The sequence below is a fragment of the Staurois parvus genome, unplaced genomic scaffold, assembly GCF_062004578.1.
Source record: "Staurois parvus isolate SC_StPar_1 unplaced genomic scaffold, SC_StPar_1.0 ptg000291l, whole genome shotgun sequence".
In the NCBI taxonomy this organism is placed as follows: Eukaryota; Metazoa; Chordata; class Amphibia; order Anura; family Ranidae; genus Staurois; species Staurois parvus.
Window position 1 is genome coordinate 2,802,875 of NW_028318087.1, and position 20,819 is coordinate 2,823,693.

At 41.7% G+C, this 20,819-nt stretch overlaps 1 protein-coding gene across 2 annotated transcripts in view; it reads right to left on the bottom strand.

The window, feature by feature from the left end:
- BMS1 (BMS1 ribosome biogenesis factor) overlaps nucleotides 1-20,819 on the bottom strand; it is a 54,898-nt gene that overhangs the window by 15,054 nt on the left and 19,025 nt on the right. For both annotated transcript variants that reach the window (XM_089682502.1, XM_089682501.1), the window contains exons 9-15: nucleotides 19,591-19,730; nucleotides 15,198-15,880; nucleotides 10,957-11,058; nucleotides 5,107-5,258; nucleotides 3,731-3,812; nucleotides 1,071-1,147; nucleotides 207-395 (exon numbers count right to left, since the gene is read on the bottom strand). In XM_089682502.1, coding sequence (XP_089538628.1) covers nucleotides 207-395; nucleotides 1,071-1,147; nucleotides 3,731-3,812; nucleotides 5,107-5,258; nucleotides 10,957-11,058; nucleotides 15,198-15,880; nucleotides 19,591-19,730 — 1,425 coding nt within the window. The remainder of the gene's footprint in view (nucleotides 1-206; nucleotides 396-1,070; nucleotides 1,148-3,730; nucleotides 3,813-5,106; nucleotides 5,259-10,956; nucleotides 11,059-15,197; nucleotides 15,881-19,590; nucleotides 19,731-20,819) is intronic.

A 20,819-nucleotide genomic window follows, 5' to 3' on the forward strand; every position in this document is an offset into this window, starting at 1 on the left:
TGGACAAATGTAAACTAAAGTTTAGGAGGAGAAAATCAGCACTACCAAGGTGAATGAATAAACTGACTTCTCACTTTCTCAACAGGAAAGTACAAGGCAAATAAACACATTTATATTAAGGAAACAAATGACAATTAGATTTTTAAGCACATAAAGCATAGAAAGAAAAATAAACTTTTAAATATAAAATTGTGTATAATTCAGACCTCTGCCTGCTTCTGCATCTCTCCTTTCAGGTCATCAAAATATGTAGCTTCAGGATCCCCATCATCGTACTCCGTATCAAACCGCTCCTTTAGCTTACGTTTCTTCTCCAGACGTTGCTTTTCTTCTTGCTCTGCAGGAGCAGCCTGGCCCCCTGCCTCCTCATCACCTTCTTCATCCTCGCCTTCACTCTGCGTAATACAATAATACAACAAATGTCTAAATGACACTAGAGCAGGGAGATCTACTAGTGCATCTCTGGACTCAATACAACTCTCATTCTTTCCTTCTTGTCTTTTAAACAAACTGCTTCAGGTAGACCTCAGCTCCCATGCTCTTCTACTATGGCTGGGTGCAGGTCCAGTTCATCCTGCTGGCAAATAAATAGCAGGAATATGAAGGATTCCCCACACACCTAGACTGTGGAAAACTTCCTTAGCTTACTAAATGCCACAGGATATAGCTATACAAGCACTTTCTAGGGAATGTGTAAAACATATATAAGCCATACTCTGTGCTATTTAAAACACTAACTAAAAAAACTTTCACATAAGTCTGTGGCAAGTCCTTGGTGACCGACCAAGCAATGTCACATGGGAGCCTGCGTAAGATTCAATTAGAGCAACTTTCCACATTCCTCGCAACTGAATAGAACGGTAAGGGAGCAGATTAAAAGTAGGTATATGCTATTCGGGGGGGGGGTGAAACCTTAGGTAATGCTAATGTAACTCGAATTGTTTTTTTTTAACAGACTTTTTTTCCCCATCCATTTTGCTTGGTATTAAAAATGTGTTTTGAGCATATGGGTACTACATTGGATATGTTATAGAAAAGAGGGATTGTCTTCAGTTGTTTTAATTTCTTGCCTCTTCATCTTGAGACTCTGGTTTGCCCTTGTGTACTTCCCCTGTTTCCAAATCTTCAAAATCGCCATAGAGTTCTTCTGTGAAAAAACAGATTTAAAACATTATACCAAAAACCCTCTATTCTTTTTTAGGACATTGCTACTACTACTAATTTACTCAGCAAGAAAAGCAAACATGTTTCCATTTCAGAAATCAGATTACATGGGAGTCTGTTTGGTACCTCAGGCACATACACCATGAATGAGCGGATAACTCTGGCTATTGAGACATACTGGCAAGCTAAAACAACTGTCTGACTGAGCACCTGATATCTATCTGGTAGGACATACAGTCAGGTCCATAAATATTGGGACATCGACACAATTCTAACATTTTTGGCTCTATACACCACCACAATAGATTTGAAATGAAACGAACAAGATGTGCTTTAACTGCAGACTGTCAGCTTTAATTTGAGGGTATTTACATCCAAATCAGGTGAACGGTGTAGGAATTACAACAATTTGCATATGTGCCTCCCACTTGTTAAGGGACCAAAATTAATGGGACAGAATAATAACCATAAATCAAACTTTCACTTTTTAATACTTGGTTGCAAATCCTTTGCAGTCAATTACAGCCTGAAGTCTGGAACGCATAGACATCCCCAGACGCTGGGTTTCATCCCTGGTGATGCTCTGCCAGGCCTCTACTGCAACTGTCTTCAGTTCCTGCTTGTTCTTGGGGCATTTTCCCTTCAGTTTTGTCTTCAGCAAGTGAAATGCATGCTCAATCGGATTCAGGTCAGGTGATTGACTTGGCCATTGCATAACATTCCACTTCTTTCCATTAAAAAACTCTTTGGTTGCTTTTGCAGTATGCTTTGGGTCATTGTCCATCTGCACTGTGAAGCGGCGTCCAATGAGTTCTGAAGCATTTGGCTGAATATGAGCAGATAATATTGCCCGAAACACTTCAGAATTCATCCTGCTGCTTTTGTCAGCAGTCACATCATCAATAAATACAAGAGAACCAGTTCCATTGGCAGCCATACATGCCCACGCCATAACACTACCACCACCATGCTTCACTGATGAGGTGGTATGCTTAGGATCATGAGCAGTTCCTTTCCTTCTCCATACTCTTCTCTTCCCATCACTCTGGTACAAGTTGATCTTGGTCTCATCTGTCCATAGGATGTTGTTCCAGAACTGTGAAGGCTTTTTTACATGTCGTTTGGCAAACTCCAATCTGCCCTTCCTGTTTTTGAGGCTCACCAATGGTTTACATCTTGTGGTGAACCCTCTGTATTCACTCTGGTGAAGTCTTCTCTTGATTGTTGACTTTGACACACATACACCTACCTCCTGGAGAGTGTTCTTGATCTGGCCAACTGTTGTGAAGGGTGTTTTCTTCACCAGGGAAAGAATTCGGTCATCCACCACAGTTTTCCGTGGTCTTCTGGGTCTTTTGGTGTTGCTGAGCTCACCGGTGCATTCCTTCTTTTTAAGAATGTTCCAAACAGTTGTTTTGGCCACGCCTAATGTTTTTGCTATCTCTCTGATGGGTTTGTTTTGTTTTTTCAGCCTAATGATGGCGTGCTTCACTGATAGTGACAGCTCTTTGGATCTCATCTTGAGAGTTGACAGCAACAGATTCCAAATGCAAATAGCACACTTGAAATGATCTCTGGACCTTTATTCTGCTCATTGTAATTGGGATAATGAGGGAATAACACACACCTGGCCATGGAACAGCTGAGAAGCCAATCGTCCCATTACTTTTGGTCCCTTATCAAGTGGGAGGCACATATGCAAACTGTTGTAATTCCTACACCGTTCACCCGATTTGGATGTAAATACCCTCAAATTAAAGCTGACAGTCTGCAGTTAAAGCACTTCTTGATCGTTTCATTTCAAATCCATTGTGGTGGTGTATAGAGCCAAAAATGTTAGAATTGTGTCGATGTCCCAATATTTATGGACCTGACTGTATAGTAAAACCTTTCCAAGGCTTAGAAATGTCATCCTGGTCTTTCAGCAGTGACCTTGGGCTACAATTTTGTTGTCCTATTCCTGGAAAATAATGGGGGTTTTAGCATACCTCATCTTTATGCACATATTCTGGATACCTGACAAAATATGCGGATGACCGGATTTTACTTTCTAAAGTCAATCTTATAATCGTAAATAGAATATAATGACCTTGAACATAAAAAGCTGATGATTTAGCTCAGGGCACCAATATATATGACATGGCAATCACTGATTTCAGATGGAATGGACTAAAGACACATGTCTAAAATAAGCTCCTACCTCAACCTGCCCTAAATGCTATTATCTCAAATATGAAGAGGCACTGGCAGCGCCCTAACAAGAAATATTGTTACCGTTTATAGACATGATGGGTTTTTAGGCATTAAGCATATGGGTTGCTCAAGGGTTATTGAGAGGTGGAGATGGAGGATATTAAACTCTATTAATGATTTCCTTCAGAAATACATTTATATTTATGACTAGCAAACCAATATGCAGTATTTAGTACAATACAGCAAACTTGTTCAATATCTTTTGAAGAAGATTTCTCTGTAGTGAGATCAGCAAAAATTAGAACCCTTAAAATGAAATCACCCTTGCTTCCACTTTATGTAATAATGCATAGCAAATGTGGGCAGCACTTACCATCTTCCTCCAGCAATTTTTCTGCATCTTTATCTGCCTCCCATTTGCCAGTTACAAAACAGTCAAGGATGCAGTCCATGACCTAAAAGACACACACAGGAAAATAAATGTCCAACAACAAAAATTCTCAATCTCTTGCACTTTAAATGAACCTGTCACATCCTAAACTAATAAAATTGCTTATATAGCATAACAGTATCAGTGTGACATTCAAATACATTTATTTTTTTTGCACTCAGAAGGTCCCTGGATCCTGGGGACAAATAGACTTAGTCTTGTCTTTTACCCTTGCGTCTATGCTGCCACCATACGGCCCCATTTCTTATTGACATTCATATGACCTGCATATCGAGAAAAAAGGGTTGGTATTCCCAAGAGGACTATGAGCAGGCCTCTACTATATTAATATCATCAGCTCCCCTTTACCATCAGGCAGGTTATTTATAAAAAGGGACAAAAAATATAAAGTGGCTCCCTTGCATTGCGCCAGTCAGTTCATGATAAGCACCAAGCTCGAATGCATCATTAGTTTTCCATAAAGGAGGCGTTGTGTTCTGGGGTTTATCCAAATTAGATAAAGATTCTTTTATAGCCTACAACCCATTTGCATCAGGTTGGTGTTTCAAGGTTACGACCCCATCATTACCACACTCTCCTTGATGCCAGAAGATACAAACGCTACACGCATTGTAATAAAGAGGAGGTGGGGAGCGGTTATTGTACAGTATTAAAGTGGTAGTAAAGTCCCTAGTTTAACTTGTACCTACAGGTAAGCTTACAATCAGGCTTACCTGTAGGTACAATGAATATCTTAGATGTCACTGCTTAGGAGATATTCACAACAGCAATAGCCGATGATTTCCTAGATTGTAAGCTCCAAAGAGCAGGGCCCTCGATCCCCTCATGTTTTGCATTGTATTGTTCTGTCACATGTTCTGTCCCCCTTTGTAATGTACAGCGCTGAGCGAACCATTGGCGCTTTATAAATACTGTATAATAATAATAATATCACCACCCGTGCATGCGCAGTGACACTCTGCATTCAGGGCACACAGTATGCCGCTGAGTGTAAAGCACCATACTAAATCCGGGGCTCCCATGCACATGCGAGGGAGCGATGTAATTGCTGCCCCAGCCATTCAGATAGCCAGGGCCTGCAAAACCAGAAGGAAGACCGGGTGAAGATCGAGGTGCCAGGGGAGCCATAACAGTGCTGCACTGGAGGGCTCCGTGTGCAGGTAAGTGTGTCATAATGTGCTAGTAAGTGGGGCATTCTAGTACATTATAATTGAATCCTGCAGGGGACCCATCTTTTTTTCAGTGGTTTACTACAGCTTTGAAAACTCTAATACAGAGGGAAAAAAAAATAAACATACCTCTTCAGCATCCCAGTCTTGAGGGCTCTCAACCACAAATTTGGAGCAGTCCAGGGCATTAGCTGCTCTTTTAGATTCCTTCTCTGGACGACTGACATGGAACAGTCCACCTAGTTCTCCTTTATCATCAGCCTCATCTTCCTCATTAGCCACTAAAGGTAACAGACACAAATGAAACACTGCACACTTACAAAATATATATAAACACACACACAAAGTATTGTGACACCCCTCCAAATCATTAGATTCAGGTGCTCCAATCACCTCCATGGCCAATGGTGTATAAAATCAAGCACCTACAGTGAAGAAAATAAGTATTTGATCCCCTGCTGATTTTGAATGTTTGCCCACTCACAAAGAAATGATCAGTCTAAAAATAGAAGGGCTAGGCCACCCCAGGACCTTAATGTGCTTCTTCTTGAGCCACTCCTTTGTTACCTTGGCTGTGTGTTTTGGGTCATTGTCATGCTGGAACACCCAGCCATGACCCATTTTCAATGCTCTGGCTTAGGGAAGAAGGTTCTCACCCAAGATTTGATGGTATATTGCCCCATCCATCGTCCCTTTGATGCAGTACAGTTGTCCTGTCCCCTTAGCAGAAAAACACCCCCAAAGCAGAATGTTTCCACCACGTTTTGACAGTTGGGATGGTGTTCTTGGGGTCATAGGCAGCATTCTTCCTCCTCCAATCACAGCGAGTTGAGTTGATGCCAAAGAGCTCGATGTTGGTCTCATCTGACCACAACACTTTCAACCAGTTCTCCTATGCAACATTCAGATGTTCAGTGGCATACTGCAGACGGAACCTGGAAATGTGCTTTCTTGAGCAGAGGGACCATAAGGGCACGGCAGGATTTCAATCCTTGTCAGCGTAGTGTGTTTCCAATTATTTTCTTGGTGACTGTGGTCCCAGCTGCCTGGAGATCATTGACAAGATCCTCACGTGTAGTTCTGGGATGATTCCTCACTGTTGACATGATCATTGACACTCCACGAGGTGAGATCTTGCATGGTGCACAGGACCTAGGGAGACTGACAGTTGTTTTGTGTTTCTTCCATTTGTGAACGATTGCACCAACTGTTGTCACCTTCTCACCAAGCTGCTTGGCGATAGTTTGGTATCCCAGTCCAGCCTTGTGTAGTTCTACAATCTTGTCCCTGACATCCTTGGACAGCTGTTTGGTCTTTGCCATGGTGGAGAGTTTGGAATCTGATTGTTTGATTGCTCCTGTGGACATGTGTCTTTTAGACAGGTAACAAAATGAGATTTGAAGCACTCCCTTTAAGAGACTGCTTCTAATCACAGCTTGTTACCTGTATGAAAGACACCTGGTAGCCAGAAATCCTGCTGATAGAGGATCAAATACTTATTTCCTTCATGAACATGCAAATCAGTGCATAATTTTTTAGACATGCATTTCTTTAAAATGTTTGTTGCTGTTCTGTCTCTCAGTGTTACAATACACCTACCGTTCGATTTTTAGACTGATCATTTATTTGTGAGTGGGCAAACATTCAACATCAGCAGGGGATCAAATACTTATTTCCTTCACTGTAGGCATGCAGACTGCTTCTACAAACATTTGTGAAAGAATGGGTCGCTCTCAGGAGCTCAGTGAATTCAAAGGTGGTACCGTGATAGGTTGTCATCTGTGCATTAAGTCCATCCGTGAAATTTCCTTGCTACTAAATATTCAACGGTCAACTGTTAGTGGTATTATAACAAAGTGGAAGCAACTGGGAACAACAGCAACTCGGCCATGAAGTGGTAGGCCACGTAATATGACAGAGCAGAGTCAGCGCATGCTGAAGCACACAGTGTACAGAAGTTGCCAACTATTTGCAGAGTCAATAGATAAAGACTTCCAAGCTTCTTGTGGTTTTCAGATTAGCACAACAAAAGTGAGTGGAGAGCTTCAAAGACTGCGCTTCCATGGCCGAACAGCTGCATTCAAGCCTTCACCAACTGCAATGCAAAGCTTTGGATGCAGTGGTGTAAAGCATGCTGCCACTCGACTCTAGAGCAGTACTTGCCTGACCGCATTGTGCCAAGTGTAAAGTTTGGTGGAGGAGAGATTATGGTGTCTGGTTGTATTTCAGGGCTTGGGCTTGGCCCCTTAGTTCCAATGAAGGGAACTCTTAAGGCGTCAGCATACCAAGACATTTTGGACAATTTCATGCTCTTAACTTTATGGGAACAGTCTGGGGATGGCCCCTTCCTATTCCAACATGACTGCCCACCAGTGCACAAAGCAGGGTCCATAAAGACATGGATGAATGAGTGCGGGGTGGAGGAACTTGGCTGGCCTGCACACAGCCCTGACCTCAACCCGATAGAACACTTTTGGGATGAATTAGAGCGGAGACTGCGAGCCAGGCCTTCTCGTCTGACATCAGTGCCTGACCTCACAAATGCACTTCTGGAAGAATGGTCAAACATTCCCATAGACACACTCCTAAACCTTGTGGACAGCCTTCCCAGAAGAGTTGAAGCTGTTATAGCTGCAAAGGGTGGGCCAACTCAATATAGAACCCTACGGACAAAGACTGGGATGCCATTCAAGTTCATGTGCGTGTAAAGACAGGTGTCCCAATACTTTTGGCAATATAGTGTGTGTGTGTGTGTGCGTGCGCGTGTTATATATATATATATATATATTCTACACACCCCTGTTAAAATGTCAGGTTTCTGTGATGTAAAAAAATTAGATAAAGATAAATTATTTCAGAACGTTTTCCACCTTTAATGTAACCTATAAATTGTACAACTCAGTTGAGCAACAAACTGAAATTTGTTAGGTGGAGGGAAGTAAAAATAAAAGACTAAAATAATATGGTTGCATAAGTGTGCACACCCTTATACTAATACTTTGTTAAAGCACCTTTTGATTTGATCCCAGCACTCAGTCTTTTTGAGTATGAGTCTATCAGCATGGCACATCTTGACTTGGCAATATTTGCCCACTCTTCCTTGCAAAAACATATTTTCGATCGGATTCAGGTCTGGGCTCTGGCTGGGCCATTCCAAAATATTAATCTTCCTGGCTGTATGTTGGATGTATGCTTTGGGTCGTTGTCATGCTGAAAGACGAAGTTCCTCTTCATGTTCAGCTTTCTAGCAGAAGCCTGAGGTTTTGTGCCAGTATTGACTGGTATTTGGAACTGTTCATAATTCCCTCTACCTTGACTAAGGCCCCAGTTCCAGCTGAAGAAAAACAGCCCCAAAGCATGATGTTGCCACCACCATGCTTCACTGTGGGTATGGTGCTCTTTTGGGGATGTGCAGTGTTGTTTTTGTACCAAACATATCTTTTGGAATTATGGCCAAAAAGTTCAACCTTGGTTTCATTAGAACAGAACACATTTCCCCACATGCTTTTGGGAGACTTCAGATGTGTTTTTGCAAAACTTTAGCCAGGCTTGGATGTTTTTCTTTGTAAGAAAAGGCTTCCATCTTGCCACTCTACCCCACAGCCTAGACATATGAAGAATACGGGAGATTGTCACATGTACCACACAGTCAGTATTTTCCCGATATTCCTGAAGCTACTTTAATGTTTCTGTAGGCCTCTTGGCTGCCTACCAGACCAGTTTTCTTCTCATCTTTTCATCGATTTTGGAGGGGCGTCCAGTTCTTGGTAATGTCTCTGTTACGCAATATTTTCTCCACTTGATGATGATAATCTTCACTGTGTTTCATGGTATATCTAATGCCTTGGAAATTCTTTTGTACCTTTCTCCTGACTGATACCTTTGAACAATGAGATCCTTCTGATGCTTTGGAAGCTGTCTGAGGCCATGGCTTTTGCTGTAGGATGTGACTAAGAAAATATCAGGAATGACCTACTTGAACAGCTGAACTTTATTTGGGGTTAACCAGAGGCACTTTAAATGATGGCAGGTGTGTACTGACTCCTATTTAACATGATTTTGAATCTGATTGCTTAATTCTGAACACAGCTACATCCCCAGTTATAAGAGGGTGTGCACACTTATGCAACCACATTATTTTAGTTTTTTATGTTTATCCCCCTCCCCCACACATACCTAAAGCCATAAAAGATTTCAGTTTGTTTTTCAATTGAGCTGTACAGTTTATAGGTCATATTAAAAGGTGGAAAAAGTTCTGAAAGGATTTATCTTTGTCTCATTTTTTTTACATCACAGAAACCTGATATTTTAACAGGGGTGTGTAGAATTTTTATATCCACTGTACATACACACACACACACATATATATATATATATATATATATATATATATACACATATATACATACATAATACACATTTTGTGTGTGTGTGTGTATACACACATATTATATATATATATATATATATACATACATACATACACACATACACATATATATATATACATACATACACACACACTTTCAATTGCTCTCAAATGCTCAATGTGGTATTAACTCCAACAGGGATACAGACAGTAATAAACAATTTGACTTGCATTCTATTTTTTTTTAATAATTTTTTATTTTTTTATGTTACTTGTTGGTTTAAAGCTTAAGGACCGCCCTATAGCAGATATACTGCTACAGGGTGGCACCTGTGCAGAATTACGTATACATACGTGATTTCGTATTTTCCAGTAGGGGTGCACGCTGGCCATGTGCCTTACCCCGCCGCCATTCGTGGCCACGACTATCAATCACGGGTCCCGGCCGGTAATTACCGAGCATCTCCGACGGGGGGGGGATTGTTTTGTTTACAAACAGTCTTCCTCCCTGTCAGCTCAAGCACACTGCTCGGGATGGCTGTGCACAGTACAGCCATCGCGAGCAGTCTGCTTACAGTGAAGAACACACCCCCTGACCCCTAGTGAAACGCTCTGAGCACACAATTAACACTTTGATCCCCCTCACATTAACCCCATTCTTGCCCAGTGCCATTAGTACAGTGTCTGTGCTTTTTTTTTTTTTTTTTTAGCACTGATCACTGTATTGGTGGCACTGGGGTGTTAGTTCCCCCCAGTGTCAGAATGTCTGCCGCAGTCCGGCTTAAATTCACTGATCACTGCCATTACTAGTTCGAGAAAAAAAAAACCATCCCATTATCTATACCACCATTTGTAAACTCTATAACTTTCACGCAAACCAATCAATTTACACGTATTGGTTTTTTTTTTTGGTTTTTTTTTTTTTAGCAAAGACATGTCGCAGAATACATTTTGGCCTAAATTTTATGAAATTTGAATTTTTTTACTGTGTTTAATAGCAAAGTTCAAAATATAGGTTTGTGTCTCAAAATTGTCGGTCTTTTTTTTGCTTATAGTGCAAAAAATAAATGCACAGGTGATCAAATACCACTGAAAGAAAGCTCAATTCATGGGGAAAAAAAAGGACGTAAATTTCATTTGGGTGCAGTGTTGCATGACCGCCAATTGCCAGTTAAAGTAACGCAGCGCCGTAATGTAAAAAATGGCCTGGCCATCAAGGGGGGTAAATCCTCAGGAGGGTAATTGGTTAACCCCTAAAGCCCCATTCAATCCTGCAGAACGTGCTTATGCTTGTCATTTTAAAACCTTTTGCGAGCTTGTTACTGGACAGCATAGAACGGACCATTCACTTGCATAGACTGCCCAATGCATGACAAATGCTCCAAAGTAGCTCCCGCACCTTTTTTTGGAAGTAAATTGCTTGTTGTGTCATTAGGAAATAATGACAATACAAGTGCGATGTACGCTTAGGCACATTTTCAACAATGCGCAGGTGTCAATGGGGCCTCAGATCTAAAAATAAATAAATATAGACAGTGTAGCCTGTATACTGTCAATGTAGGGAGATTTGATTTCACAGCAACATCTGCCTGTAACATAACATAACATACCTGTTCCATAAACAAATTTCCGGAGATTGGGAACAGACTGTTGATGGCGAATGAAAACTTCAGCAGCCTTTTTCTTCAGGTCTTCTTTCCACTTTAAAGCACCTGCAAACAATGCTATATTAACGAACCATAAAACATATAATGGTCGACATTTTGTGGCCTCCTGGATTAAACTAAGAAGTTAAAACACCTAAAGCTGAACTCCAGGTAAATATACAAAAGACAAAAATTATTGCATGCTGCGTATTAGCAAATCATCACATGCATCCCTGTACAGCAAAGCTTGGACCAGAAAAGGGGGAAGCAGCACAAGCTTTGCCAAAAATTTGCTGACAGAGTGAGAGGAAAGAGATGAGCTCATCAGTTAAAAGCCTCCACTTTCCAAGGCAGGGGGGGAAGGAAAGTACCTGTAAACATACAGTTTCCTGCCCTGCCAAACATGCAGTGCGAATCTTAGAACTAGATGGTCAGAGAAGAAAAAAAAAAAAACAAACCTCGACAGGGAAATCATCTCTATATGTAGTAAGCATTTCATCTGTGTATTAAGAGGTTTGCCTGGAATTCAGCTTTAATTCAGTTTATTCCTTCTCTGGGAACTCCATTGCACATGGGCTCCCAAGGCTTCCACCTTCTTTGGTCATTACAAGTGGTTCAACTCTCTCATTTGCTTTTTTTCTTTTTATTTCCTTTATTTGTACAAAACATCATACACAAAAAAGGCAAACAAAGACCATCTTATACTGGATGACAGATCAGGAAAAGTGCCAATCGTATACAAAAAAAAATGGACAGGACCATCAAGAATCATCTTATGTGATGAAGACAAATTACAGTCAAATACAGCGGAAGAGAAGAAACCATCATGGTAAAGTCATAAAGCAGTTATCCTACAAGGTACCTGTAGACAAAGGGGGTTAAGGAAATGTTGAAAACAGGCTGGTGCTTGCCAGTCAGCTATAGGGCTAGGAAACAGCATAAAGAACATCGCCGTCCCCCCATCACATAATCAGAGTGAAAGTCCTTCCAACGGAGTGGGATACAGGCCTTCGCTGCATGGAGCATCTGAATGATAAGAGAGGCCTTGTATTTCTTAATAGGTCCCCCTGTTAAGTCCAGGAGGCAGGCCACCGGGTCATCATGCAAGTCCACCACGGTAAGTTGTTTGATTATACCAGTAACCCCTCACCAGAATGACTGGCGCATTGGGCATTGCCAGAAGATATGGAGACAGGAGTCTTGATCAGCCCCATAGTGCCAGCAAGCACTAGGAAATTTTGATGAAATGCAATGAAGCCTGGTAGAAACCCAGTACCATTGGGTGTGAAGTTTATAATTGGTGTCTCGAACCTTGGCAGCTATGGAGGAATTCTGAGAGAAGTTTAAAACTTTTTCCTTCTGTGACATCGTAAAGGACGCACCTAGATCGGATTCCCATTTAGAGAGAAAAAGGGGGAGAAATCGGTCATTGGGTGAATGAAAGACGAGTACATAGTAGAAAGATTATGAAGAATGGCTTGCCCTTGTGGCAAAGGGTCTCAAAGGCAGTTAGGGAGCGAGCAATGCCAGGTGAATGCAGGAAAGATCGGAGCCGAAGGCCTCCCCAGAAGCTCAATGGAGGATCCACCAACTGAGTGAGATCTGTGGGAAGGAGAGCCCCATCCGGAGTCAAAGTCTGTCAGATGAATACATCCACCAGAGGTGAGGTGGGTGAATTGCTGGTCTTCTGCTCCAGGGGTAAAGTCAGGATTACCCTGTATGTGGACCATATGTGAAGGGCCAGGGGAAAAAGACGTGCTACGAAACACATCCCGGGGCGACCCTCAAGGTGGTTTCCAGAGTAGGGTGAGCACTGAAATCCTGTGGCAAAGGACGAGTCAGCCAGGGCCAGCTCGTGGCCGTGCTCTGGGAACCCCCAATTCCATGGTTACCCAATGTTCAGCTGCACTGTGACAGTGCCAATCAACCAGGAGTGTAAGGTGGGCAGCTATATAGTAAGAGCAAAAAAGTCACATAAGCCCACCACTCGACAAAGCTTTGGCAGGGTCAGTAGGTGCAGGGTAAGCCTAGGTTTCTTGTGGGACCAGGCACGGAACATTGCATGGACTCTCTGAAAAAAAACTGCATGGATAAATGAATAGAAAGCCAAACCATGTCAATGTGAGTGTATACCAATGAAGTAAATCCTCCTTAAATTTTAATCAAAAGAGGTGCAAATGTTGCAGTATAGAGATGTAATAGATTAGGTGTGATGTTAGTACCTAAAGCAAATCTTTATTTTAACCCTGGAACCCTTCCTGTGCACGATCCGTGCGAACCCTAACAGTACTGATTACAATAAGCCCTCTGGTGAACACAAGTTTGCAGCGTTCACCGACTACCTAATTTTCTTTCTTGCGGACCTTCTTACCCTCTCTTCCTAACCTTATACGGGCCCTTCAAGACTGTGGCTCCCTATCATTCTTTAAAATCAATTATGCAAAATCCTCTGCCCTGAATATTCCTTCTGACCCTAGTGTGGTCAGGCGTCTTCCTTTTCGTTCAGATGGGCAACTGAGTCTACCCGGTATCTAGATACCAACAGCACTCAAAAAATGACCTTTGAGGTTGGTGAAAATACATATGCATATACTAAACGCACCTCCGCTATAAGTTAAGCGTTTGTCACCGTAACCAAAAAACATTAACGCAAAAACAGAACTGCCCAAAGAGTAGGCAAAAGTGGTTACTATTGATGACAAATATTTAGTAGGCATAGGTATCGCAGAAAATAAATCTTAATACTAAGTATCATAAAGCCGACAGTTTTATTAATCAATGCAAGTAAAACACCAGCGTGGATGCAAGCATCAATCATTGAATTCAGCACATAAAAACCATGAATAGAAAAAACAAATTAAACAAACAAAAATACGTCCGGACGCATGTAAATTCATATATGGGTTACATACCACGGCAACACGCCGCTTGTATTGTCAAAAAAGCTTTCAAGGTAGCCCCCATGTGTGAATTTGGGATCCCTGAGGGCCCAATAGTCAAAAGGAGACACAAGTGCACTTAAATAACCCTGGAGTTTGAAGGCCTAAAGAGGCATGCTCAACTAGGTGACCAGGTCCTAGATGGCCACTACCATACAAGGAGAAAACAAATCAAGAAATGTTCTATATTAGGCCACGGTCAAACCATCCAGTCCCGGTGCTTTCTTTGGCTTAGACTGTGAAAGAGCCACCGCTCTTCTACAGAGATGGAAGCTTCCAGATCTTGGTAGACAGAAGAGGGGAGGCATGCCAGAGAAGGCAATGTAAGAATGAACCTCTGGCTGAACACCCAAGGAGAGGTACCAAGAGGCATTCGGCACGATGTTATACAGGGCCTGAAAAAAAAAGAATTTGAAGGCCAAAAAAATCTGAGGTGAACAGCTTCTGTCCAGATACTGACATGCCATGACATGGGGGATGCAAGTTCGAGTGTGAATTCCCCGGAGTGCTCAAGCGAGAAGAGTGCCAGGTTTGTTGGAAAACTTGTACATGGAAAGTTGAGACCAGGCTAACTTCTCCTTTACCTTATGAAAGAGGAGAAAATTTAGTTTGCCCCCCCGTGATAAAGAAGTCTTGGGAAGTAGGCTAGCCTTATGGACACACTTCCAAATGTTGAAGTAAGGTGTCGACCTGGAGAGAGCGTTCACGTTTAAGGATGGCCCCAATCGCCATCAACAATCCATGAAGGGACGGTTTGTGGGCTTTTTATAGCATAGGAGGACGGTCTACAGAATCTGTATTAAGCAAGAAGAGTTCTGAGATACGCTCAAGGGTCGCCCCAATCTCTGTAGATTGCAAGAGCGTCTGATTTCGGTGCCACGAGGGCGGACTACGTATGGTAGGCCCCATCTGCAGGTCCATATAGACTGGGGCATGATCAGAGAAGGTTATTTCGCCTATGCGATTCGACAGGACCTGGAGCAAGTCTCTGTTGGACCAAGTATAGGTTTTTTTAATATTTTATATTTAAAAGAAGAAAAAAAAAAAAAGAGTCCAAACAAGAGACATGGGAAACCAAGCACTCCAGGGCAAGTGAAAAATATAGGAACTATAGGCAAGGAGATGCTGCCTGCAGAGATCTCAAAAGATATAAAAAGTCAAGGGTAACTTATTTCTCCAAGTTCTATGTATAAAAATGATCAGGTGTAGATTAAAGAACAATTAGCAATAAAAACTGTCTATTATACACTGACTAGTGTAACTCACCAACTGTGTCTTCAGAAGCATTGTGATCTTCAGTTAAGACATCCTCATCTTTCAGTAGGTCCTCTTCATCGTCATCATCCTCCTCTTCATCAGAAGTCTCCTGTAACTCTTCTCCCTTCTCTTCAGAGTCTTCACCCTCAGGCTCCATGTCTTCTGGTGTATCAGAGTCGGATGACATACCATCCTCCCCAGTGCAGTTCCCACTGTCCAATACAGGTGTTTTCCTATTACTGTTTCTTGTTCGCATTTGTTTTTTTAAACTGGTCTTTTTCTTCACGTGTATTTCCTCATCACTAAATGATTCTTCATCATCCTCCTCTTCATCTTCTTTTACCATACCACTTTTTTCATCATCGCTGTGTTCTAGATCATCATCACTGTCGGCAAAGGCAGGCATTTCAAATGAAGAAGGTTCCTTTTTATCATCCAGTTTCATGCGTTTAACCGCCCTTGGAGTGGGCTGCTGCCCTTCAAATTTCTCATCATCCTCCTCCTCCTCATCTGATGTTTCATTATCCTCTTCACCATCATCATCATCATCATCCTCGACTTCTTCCCCCTCCTCATCATCTTCGTCATCATCTACTCCAGTTTCCCCATTCTGGTCATCTTGGAATATTGCTTTGCGACGAATTCGCCCTGTTTTAACATCCATCACTCGCTCTTCGATGGGCATTACAAAGCTAAAAGGACAGTAGTTGTTTTATAAAGATTAGAATGAATGAGATCAAAGTAACCGAAATACAGATCCCTGCAGCCCTTTACATTATAAGAAAGCTGCTGAAGGGAAGGAAACCGTTACAACTAACCAATCAACTTATACAATAGGCTATGCTGAGCTATCATGTAGAGAGAAGAAAACGGATAGGTGTGTTGCTGCAATGCCTTATCCAATAAGCAAGACTATATTTTAGTATGCAATGTCTTTTAGCATATACTTTTTTCCCCACTTCTGTAAAAAAAAATAAAAAATAATAATATTTACGTTAATAGTTATTCAACTACATATATAGTGGGGAAAATAATGATTTGATCCCCTGCAGATTTCGTACGTTTTCCCACTTACAAAGAAATGAAGGGTCTATATCATTTAAAAATACACCTATGATAAAAAAAAATCAAAAATCCAGAAAACACACATGATACAAATGGTTTAAATGGAGTTGCAGTTCAGTGAGTAAAATAAGTATTTGATTACCTACCAACCAACAATAATTCTGGCTCCCACAGTCTGGCTATGTGCTCATGTGGTACACAGATTAGTCCTGTCAATTTAAAAAGATACTCCTAACGACAACTCGTTATATGTATAAAAGACACCTGTCCACAGAAACATTCTTCCATTCAAACCTCACCACCATGGGCCAAAGACCAAGGAGCTGTCAAGGGACGTCAGGGACAAGATTGTAGACCTGCACAAGGCTGGAATGGGCTACAAGACCATCAGCAAGAAGCTTGGTGAGAAGGAGACAACTGCTGGAGCGATTATTCGCAAATGGAAGAAATACAAAATAATCATCAATTGCCCTTGGTTCACATGCAAGATTTTGCCTCACGGGGTAAGAATGATCATGAGAAAAGTGAGGAATAAGCCCAGAACTACAAGGGAGGAGCTTGTGAATGACATCAAGGCAGTTAGGACGACAGTCACCAAACAAACCATTGGTAACACAATGCACTGCCATGGATTGAAATCCTACAGTGCCTGCAAGGTCCCCCTCCTCAAGAAGGCACATGTTCAGGACCATCTGAAGTTTGCCAATGAACATCCAAATGATTCACAGAAGGATTGGGAGAAAGAGCTGTGGTCAGATGAGATCAACATTGTGCTCTTTGGCATTAACTCAACTCGCCATGTTTGAAGGAAGAAAAATGCTGACTATGTCTCTAAGAACACCATCCCTATAGTCAAGCAAGGAGGTGGAAACATTATGCTTTGGGGCTGTTTCTCTGCTAAAGGGACAGGCCGACATTGCCACACTGAGGGGCCAAGGAACAGGGCCATGTATGATTGTAGGTTCTCATCTAAGATTGTAAAATCTTAGATGAGAACCTTCTTCCCTCAGCCAGAACACTGAAGATGGATTGTGGATAGGTCTTCCAGCATGACAATGACTCAAAACATACCGCCAAAACAATAAAGAAGTGGCTCAAGAAGAAGCATATTAAGGTCATGGAGTAGCCTAGCCAGTCTCCAGACCCAAATCCTTTAGAAAATTTCTGGAGGGAGCTGAAACTTCGAGTTGCCAAGCAACTGCCAAAAAACTTTAAGGATTTAGAGAAGATTTGTAAAGAAGAGTGGAGCAAAATCCCTCCTGAGATGTGTGCAAACCTGGTAACCAACTACAAGAAATGTCTTACCTCTGTACTTGCCAACAAGGGTATCTCCACCAAGTACTAAGTCATGTTTTGCTTGGGGATCAAATACTTATTTTACTCACTGAACTGCAACTCCATTTATAACATTTGTATCGTGTTTTTTTTCTGGATTTTTGGTCGATAGTCTGTCTCTGTCGGCAAACTTAAAAAAAATCTGCAGGGGATCAAATAATTATTTTTCCCATTGTAACATACAGTGGGGCAAAAAAGTATTTAGTCAGCCACCAATTGTGCAAGTTCTCCCACTTAAAAAGATGAGAGATGCCTGTAATTGGCATCATAGGTAGACCTCAACTATGAGAGACAAAATGAGAAAAAAAAATCCAGACAATCACATTGGCTGATTTGGAAAGAATTTATTTGCAAATTATGGTGGAAAATAAGTATTTGGCCACCTACAAACAAGCAAGATTTCTGGCTCTCACAGACCTGTACCTTCTTCTTTAAGAGGCTCCTTTGTCCTGCACTCATTACCTGTATCAATGGCACCTGTTTGAACTTGTTATCAGTATAAAAGACACCTGTCCACAACCTCAAACAGTCACACTACAAACTCCATTATGGTGAAGACCAAAGAGCTGTCGAAGGACACCAGAAACAAAATTGTAGACCTGCACCAGACTGGGAAGACTGAATCTGCAATAGGCAAGCAGCTTGGTGTGAACAAACCAACTGTGGGAGCAATTAGAAAATGGAAGACATACAAGACCACTGATAATCTCCCTCGATCTGGGGCTCCACGCAAGATCTCACCCCGTGGGGTCAAAATGATCACAAGAATGGTGAACAAAAATCCCAGGACCACACGGGGGACCTAGTGAATGACCTGCAGAGAGCTGGGACCAACGTAACAAAGGCTACCATCAGTAACACACTACTCCGCCAGGGACTCAGATCCTGCAGTGCCAGACGTGTCCCCCTGCTTAAGCCAGTACATGTCCGGGCCCGTCTGAAGTTTGCTAGAGAGCATTTGGATGATCCAGAAGAGGATTGGGAGAATATCATATGGTCAGATGAAACCAAAATAGAACTGTTTGGTAGAAACACAACTCGTCGTATTTGGAGGAGAGAGAATGCTGAGTTGCATCCAAAGAACACCATACCTACTGTGAAGCATGGGGGTGGCAACATCATGCTTTGGGGCTGTTTCTCCGCAAAGGGACCAGGACGACTGATCCATGTACAGGACAGAATGAATGGGGCCATGTATCGTGAGATTTTGAGTGCAAACCCCCTTCCATCAGCAAGGGCATTGAAGATGAAACGTGGCTGGGTCTTCCAACATGACAATGATCCCACACATACCGCCTGGGCAACGAAGGAGTGGCTTCGTAAGAAGCATTTCAAGGTCCTGGAGTGGCCTAGCCAGTCTCCAGAGCTCAACCCCATAGAAAACCTTTGGAGGGAGTTGAAAGTCCGTGTTGCCCAGCAACAGCCCCAAAACATCACTGCTCTAGAGGAGATCTGCATGGAGGAATGGGCCAACATACCAGCAACAGTGTGTGCCAACCTTGTGAAGACTTACAGGAAACGTTTGACCTCTGTCATTGCCAACAAAGGATATATAACAAAGTATTGAGATGAACTTTTGACATTGACCAAATACTTATTTTCCACCATAATTTGCAAAGTAATTCTTTCCAAATCAGCCAATGTGATTTTCTGGATTCTTTCTCATTTTGTCTCTCATAGTTGAGGTCTACCTATGATGCCACTTATAGGCCTCTCTCATCTTTTTAAGAGGGAGAACTTGCACAATTGGTGGCTGACTAAATACTTTTTTGCCCCACTGTACATACGTTCAGGTTGCATAGCTTGCACAACTGGATAAGGATCTTCATTTTAAAAAAGTGACAATTATTTTCAGTAAAATACAACGAGATTTAAAAATACAGTACATGGCTAAAATGGAGATCCTCATGCTTGTTTTAAATCTTTGTAATTTAGCCTACAGAGTATAAAATTATATTTACATACATGCAAAGTGCACAGAAAATGATACAAAAGAACTTACTCCTTTTTTTCAACATCCTCAATGCCCAGTGGTTTGGAGTCCGTGAATAAGGACACTTTACTGGTAGACATCTTGGAGTCGATAGTGACATTGGTAGAAATCAGGCTCTGAACCAGTTCATGTGAGGGCTTTGCAGCTCGCTGTAATGATATATCACAAAATGATTGGTCCCTTTATTTTCAAGAACATTTTTTTCGCTTTGCGTAATATATAAATTGCATTCAAACAAAACTCTGCTAGCGATAAATTAGTCATCTCTGAGAAGGAAAAGGCGAGAAATTTAGAATATTTTATCTATACATTTTCCTTTGGTACATTTAAAAATAATATTGCCAACTGGTCTAGATAAATATTCTTTAAAAAATAATTCTTCCCACCTTAACGCTATGAGAAAAAGATTTTTATATTATGTGTACTTCTGAATACTAGCCTGTAACATTTTCTGTAATACTTTGCAGAATAGAAGATGGAAGAGCACAATTCTGAACAAGTCAGTCTGTGCTATATTAGATGGAGGTAAACAATGTAAAACCAAGAGGCTGCTGAGTAAGGAGAGTGCTGAGTGAACAGATTGATGACTCAATCAGCGTGCCGATGTTTGCTCATTGTCTAGTCAGCAAGCTGAGGGTGGGATGGTAGTCAAGCATAAGTGCACATGAGCAAAGTAAAATCACCAACTTAGCCATGGTGCCTGGTCATAGTACATGGATCACAAAATGCAGTTTCCTATAGGAATGCACTGAAAACAAATTAATCCGTTCCTGAGGTCAGAAAAAAGTAAAACGCTACTAAAATACCGCATGAGTTATTTTATCAAGTCATGCTGTATTTTAGTAGTGACAACCATGTTTTAATGTTTCAGCTGTCAGCGGGGTTCCCCACTGACAGCAGAATGTAAAAGAATTGCAATTAAAAAAAATAAATGGTGTGGGGTCCCCCCAAAAATCCATACCAGACCTTTATCCAAGCATGCAGCCCGGCAGTCAGGAAAGGGGGGATGATCAATGCCATTCTCCTCTGTTACAGCTGCCGGTTATCGGCAACACTTACCTCACGCTGTGGCTATAGTGCAGTTACTAAGTGATTAATCAGAGTATAGAATTTAGTCAATTAAACTCCTGGGATATTGATCTGGTCAGTTAAATAGCAAGGGGGGGTTAGTCAGTTTCGGCTGCTTTGGTTTTAATGAAATTAACAACAGGTGCACTAGATGGGCAACAATGAGACGA